The sequence below is a fragment of the Anas platyrhynchos genome, chromosome 12 (assembly GCF_047663525.1).
Source record: "Anas platyrhynchos isolate ZD024472 breed Pekin duck chromosome 12, IASCAAS_PekinDuck_T2T, whole genome shotgun sequence".
Lineage (NCBI taxonomy): Eukaryota > Metazoa > Chordata > Aves > Anseriformes > Anatidae > Anas > Anas platyrhynchos.
Genome location: NC_092598.1, coordinates 12,045,999 through 12,051,059, shown reverse-complemented (window position 1 = coordinate 12,051,059; position 5,061 = coordinate 12,045,999). Strand labels below are relative to the sequence as shown.

Here is a 5,061-nt window from a genome sequence, read left to right as displayed (position 1 = left end):
TCGACTCGGGACTGTATTTATTAGCGACTCAGGTGCAGGGATCACAGACTGCCCGGCACACCTGGTGGCAGAGTCCTAAGTAGGTCACCTGCAGGCCACAGGGGGCTGAGCACCCCTGGTGATTCGGGGCACCCAGAGACCTCCTGGCACTGCACGGTCCCTCGCGGGGGATCACCAAGGAATCACTTTGCCTTCCCAGTTGAGCAGATTCCCGCTGTGCTTCTCGGAGAGGACGGGCAGCACGGAGAGCAGCCCCCGCACGCTCGTGTCCACCGTCAGGTCAGCCTGCAACGGGCACAAGTGAGGAGCAGGGCTGGGACCCCCCAACCCCTGCTGGGCACCCACCAGCCCCCAGGAAGCTCCTGCACATCCCCAGCAAGGCTCCTTCCACCCAGACTGGGGGGAAAGAGCCGCGGGAAGCTCAGCCAGCACCCACCTCCTGGGTGCCCATGTCGGTTTTCACCCAGCCGGGGTGAAGCGCCACGCAGAGGATCCCAGCCTCCCCGTAGGTCAGAGCCTGGCACTTGGTGAGCATGTTGAGGGCAGCCTGGAGGAGGAAGGGAGCACTGAGCAGCAGAAAGCACCCCACACCGGCCTCCACTCCCATCTCTGCATCAAGGTGAGGGAGAAAAACCCAGTGCCAGGTCTGCAGGAGGTGGAGCACGGTGTGTGCATCCCCAAGGCAGGCAGGGACTGGACGTGGAGGTGCCTGGAGGACTCGGGCAGCAGCCAGCACACGTCCCTCGGGTGCTGCCCTGAGAGCAGGCTGGCAAAGGGCAGCTCGGACTCCCACTCAGCTCCCAAGCCCCGTCTCCCTACCTTGCTGCAGCGGTAGGAGATGACGGGCTTGAAGAAGGACTCGGACGTTTTCTGGATGGATCCCATGACAGTGGAGATGTTGATGATGGCTGCCTTGCTGCAGCTCAGTCCCTTCTCCGTGCTGTTTTGGGCAGCCTTCTTCAACAAGGGCAGGAAAGCCTGGGGAGAAGCAGCCTGGTGGGATGTCTGTGCCTCCTGCTAGCCCCACTGCAACCCAGCAGGTAAGGAGGAGCAGTGGGAAGCCAGGACAGCGTGGAGTGGGAGCACAGGCTGGAGCCGTCCCCTCCCTCCCACAGCCTTGGGAAATTTTGGGAAGCACTCTGGGACCTCCACCATGACCACAGACAGCAACGAGGCTCCTGGCACAAGGAACAGGAGGAGGAGAGGCTGCGACAAACTCCCCCTCCGAGGTGGGCTCTGCCCCGAGCGTTACCTGGGCCATCAGCAGCGGCCCCACGGCGTTGGTCCTGTACGCCCTTATCATCTCCTCCGAGTCCACCGTCTCCAGCGACACCTGGGCATAGATGCCCGCATTGTTTATCAGCAGGTTCAGGCCCGCGCCGTTCAGCTTCCCCTCCACGATCTTCGCTGCATCAGCAATAGCTGAGGGATTCGCAACATCTGCAGTGACAGAGAAAGGGCTTTCAGAGCCAGGGCTGACCCCGTTTCCCAATTTATTTCCAGTTCCTTTTGGGCCAGAGCAGCCTTGGGGTGGGTACTCCTGTGGGCAGCTCAGACTGGAGGTGCTGGGGCAGGACGGGTGACCAGCCTTGACCCAGGTGGCAGTGGACGACCAGATTTTGGCACGCTCCAGCTGCCCTGGGTTTACTGCAGTCCTAAAGCAGTGCCATCCTGCTGCAGTCGCTCTCACTTGCCGTACGTCAGCCTGACAAACGCTCTGCTGCCAGGACAGCTCACAGCTGGCCACAGGCAGGTCCATCTTTCCTCAAGATATCAGGACAGCTGGATTTAGTTCTGAATGCTCAGCATCCTTGAAATCTTTGTGTCCGGGGTCCACCCAAGGGGCGGAGGGGAGAGGATGGAGGTTAAGCTGCTGAGGAAGAGCGGGGCACCCTGACTTACACAGCCTTTTCCATTTGTGGGCACCAGATGGTGCTGTGCACCCAGCCCAGAGCACCCCAGCACCCACAAACCCCAAAGAGTCTCCTCAGCAATGTAGGGTGCAGAGGCAGAGCACACCTACCCAGCTTCACAAGAACCAGGTTTGGGTGTCTGGATGCCAGATCTCTCAGCTCCTGTGTAAAAAAAAAAAAAAAAAAAAAAGATGGGAACAACTAGATGTGATGCCAAGCACAATCCCAGCAACCAGCCACCTCAAGGGAAACATCTTCAGGACGTTACTGAGCACTTGTGGACGGTTGAATAAGGCACCCAGGGTTTTTCCAAGCTCCTCAAAGCTGTAACCATTTACTCAGTGCACAACACAAGCACGCCTGCAAGGTACCGTGGCCACCCTCCCAAAGCCTGCTGCATCTGCATGCAAGAACCCAGCCAGAGCCACAGCACAGGATGACGGCACATTTATTATTAGGGACCAGCTCACCCAGGAAATGATGCACAGTGAACAGGCAAGGCCAGAAGCATCTCCCAGAGGCTGCTGGAAGTGTTAGAGGTGTGGGGATGACTGGGAGCATGCATTCCTGCCATTCCTGACCTGGCAGCATCCTCATTGCTGCGGGTCACCAGCCCCACAAAGCCCCATCTTTGGCTTTCCCTGGCTTTCCAGGTGCTTTCAGCAGGGCTGAGTCTCTTTAGGGCCCAGCTGAACATCCAGGCCTGGCTGATGAACACAAAGGCAGGAAAAGCTTGGAGCATGCACCTAAAGCACCTTCACACAAGTACACACAGCCCTGTGTGAAGATGAGGCAGGAAGAAGAACTACACAGCGAGCAGCATCACCTCCCCCCTACAAAAACCTGGGGCATGGCTCTGTCTTTTTATATCTAAGTGGTTTAATAGAGGTTATTGCAAACACCTGAGAAAACAGGTTTAAACCAGGGAGGTGTAGAACAAGGCAGGATCTCCAGAGGCTTCTCCTTGCACTAAGAGGGGTCCAAGAGCTCCCTGGCTCCCAGCTGCTGCGTTTTGCCATGTCCAGCATCTCTCAAAGAAGGTTAGAGCATGTCCTGAGTGCCACAACAGACTAAAACAGCCAGAAGTTTGGGGAAGTCTTATCTGGAGCCAAATAGCACGGTAGCTGTGGACACTACATCTCACCTGCTCAACTGAAAGGAAACCCTCTGCAAATTTTCACTGATTACTGTCACCAAACATAGAGGATTCAGAATCGCTTTTCAAAAAGAGTAAAATCCCAAGTTAAATGTTCAGCTTTGCACTTCCTAGCAGCTCTTTGCTCTGAGCTTTCTTCAACTATAGCAGGTTCTAGACAACAGAAATCAAAGCACATTCAACATCTCCAAAATGATTACTTTTAGAGCTATGAAAAAACTCTCACAAACAAGCCCATAGAGAATGTTGCAGGGGAAACACAGACGGGCAGCTCCTTGTGAGGGGACACTTCCCTGGGACTCATCCTGGGACCACATCCCACTGCTGCGGAGTGGGAGTCACTGACCCAAGTGTCACCATCAGGCTCCGTGTTCCCACATTCCCCCTGAGCACAGAAAATGATGGAAGATACTTCTCGGTGATTTGTGATGGCGATGGGCATTTTTCCTTCCCCTGCTGCTTTGCTCAGTGGCTGGCTTCAGCAGCTTCTCACCCCCATCATCTGCCACAAGGCTTTCCACAGCACCCTGCGGTGGGAGCAATGCACCCCGACCACCTGGGAGAAACGTGCTCCAGTCTGCCCTGCAAAAAGTCCTCTGATCTCAGCACTGCCCGAGCCCAGCAGGTGTAGGGAGGAGAACAGGACAAAAAGGGAAGCGCTGACCTGGCTCTGATGCATCTCGCTTGGGCACCAGCAGCAGGAGCTCTGCACCTGCAGCAGGGTGCCTTCTCCCCTGCCATTGCCCGTGAGCCTGAACAGCACAGGCAGGGGGATCCCGACCACCTCGGGGGCTTTTTTGGGGTGGGATTTTTGCACCAAGCCCTGCAGGCAGCCAGGTGGTGAGGAGGGGCAGCGAAACAAACCAGCGGAGCAAACACCTCCCCTCCGGTATTTCAGCAAGGGGAGGAAAACAAGCGCTGCTGTTGTTGTTAGAAGGAAAGCTGTGTGTTTACAGATGCTCCCGTGACTTCCTGACCAAACGATGCATCTGACTTGCATTTTAGCGAATTGCAAAACCGGGGCAGGAGGGTCCCGTGGCTGCTTTCGGACCACCGACCTTGAGTCAAGCAGCACGGCGTCCGCTCATGCCCACGGCCCCCCGTGGCACAGGGGGGTTTTCCACCACCTTCACCTCCACCCACCGCACTTCAGCCCACGGTGCAAGCCCTGAACCCAGCCCTACCCTCAGCGTGTCCCACCCTCCATGTCCCTTGGCCTGTCCCTTGGCCGGCCACGCACTGACCTGCGCCCGCGGCCCCTCAGGGTCCCGGCACGTCGCAAAGATCCATGCGGGCGGCCGAGGGCCCCCGAGCAGCTGCTTCACCAGCTCCAGCCCGATGCCCCGGTTGGAGCCGGTCAGCAGCACGGTGCGGGCCCGCAGCGCTGCCATGCCCGCCACAATGGCCCCCCGAGCCCGCTGCGGGCCGCAGGTGGTGGCCGGGGAGGGCCAGGCCTGGCGCCTCCCTCCTGGGGCCCAGCCGAGGCTGCTTGGGCCCGCGGTGACCGGGAGCGAGCTGCCGTGTGTGAGAGCACCCTTGTGGTACTGGGTTTTGTTCCTTTTTGTTTTTTTTTCCTTCCCCACAAACGTACGCAAAACGCCTCTGGTGCCGGTAAATGCAGAGAATCGGTAATAAAAAGTAAGAAGCAGAAAGCCTCGCTAAGGACGTTGTGTAACCAAAGGGCCCGTCCTCCCTTTTGCTGCCTCAGGCTGGGAGCAGGGTTACTCGCCTCCTCCGCACGGGCTGGGGTTAAGGACAGAGGGGTGCAGGCACCCGGTCACGGAGAGCCACACCGGGGAGCAGGACTTCAGTGTCCCGTCCCGTTGGGACTGCTCAGCTCCTCCTGGGTCCCCACATGCATGCCATTAAAGGGTTAGTGTGCCGGGCCCCGCGGGAGCTCGTCCCGAATCCAAGGAACTTAAGCCTGAGAAGAGGAGCTCTCATTGAACGCTTCCCAGTGTGGGCGTTGCTTGCCCCAATTCTGGGCTTCAA

The 5,061-nt window shown here is 58.1% G+C and overlaps 1 protein-coding gene across 1 annotated transcript; it reads right to left on the bottom strand.

Annotated features, from left to right (window-relative positions):
• Positions 1-4,606, bottom strand: LOC101805185 (C-signal). Its single transcript, XM_021268697.4, has 6 exons — positions 4,314-4,606; positions 2,024-2,075; positions 1,253-1,440; positions 820-978; positions 437-547; positions 1-285 (listed from the first exon to the last, which is right to left on the bottom strand). Exons 1-6 carry the CDS (start codon positions 4,458-4,460, stop codon positions 172-174), a joined length of 771 nt encoding a protein of 256 aa, XP_021124372.4. The 5' UTR covers positions 4,461-4,606; the 3' UTR covers positions 1-171.
• Positions 4,607-5,061: the final 455 nt, after the last annotated feature.

Coding starts and splice junctions, on each gene's coding strand:
- LOC101805185 (XM_021268697.4), bottom strand. CDS start 4,460: ATGGCAGCGCTGCGGGCCCGCACCGTGCTGCTGACCGGCTCCAACCGG. Junction 2,076..4,313: donor CTGAGGGGCCGCGGGCGCAG/GTCAGTGCGTGG, acceptor TTTTTTACACAG/GAGCTGAGAGATCTGGCATC. Junction 979..1,252: donor GGCCGCTGCTGATGGCCCAG/GTAACGCTCGGG, acceptor GCTTCTCCCCAG/GCTTTCCTGCCCTTGTTGAA.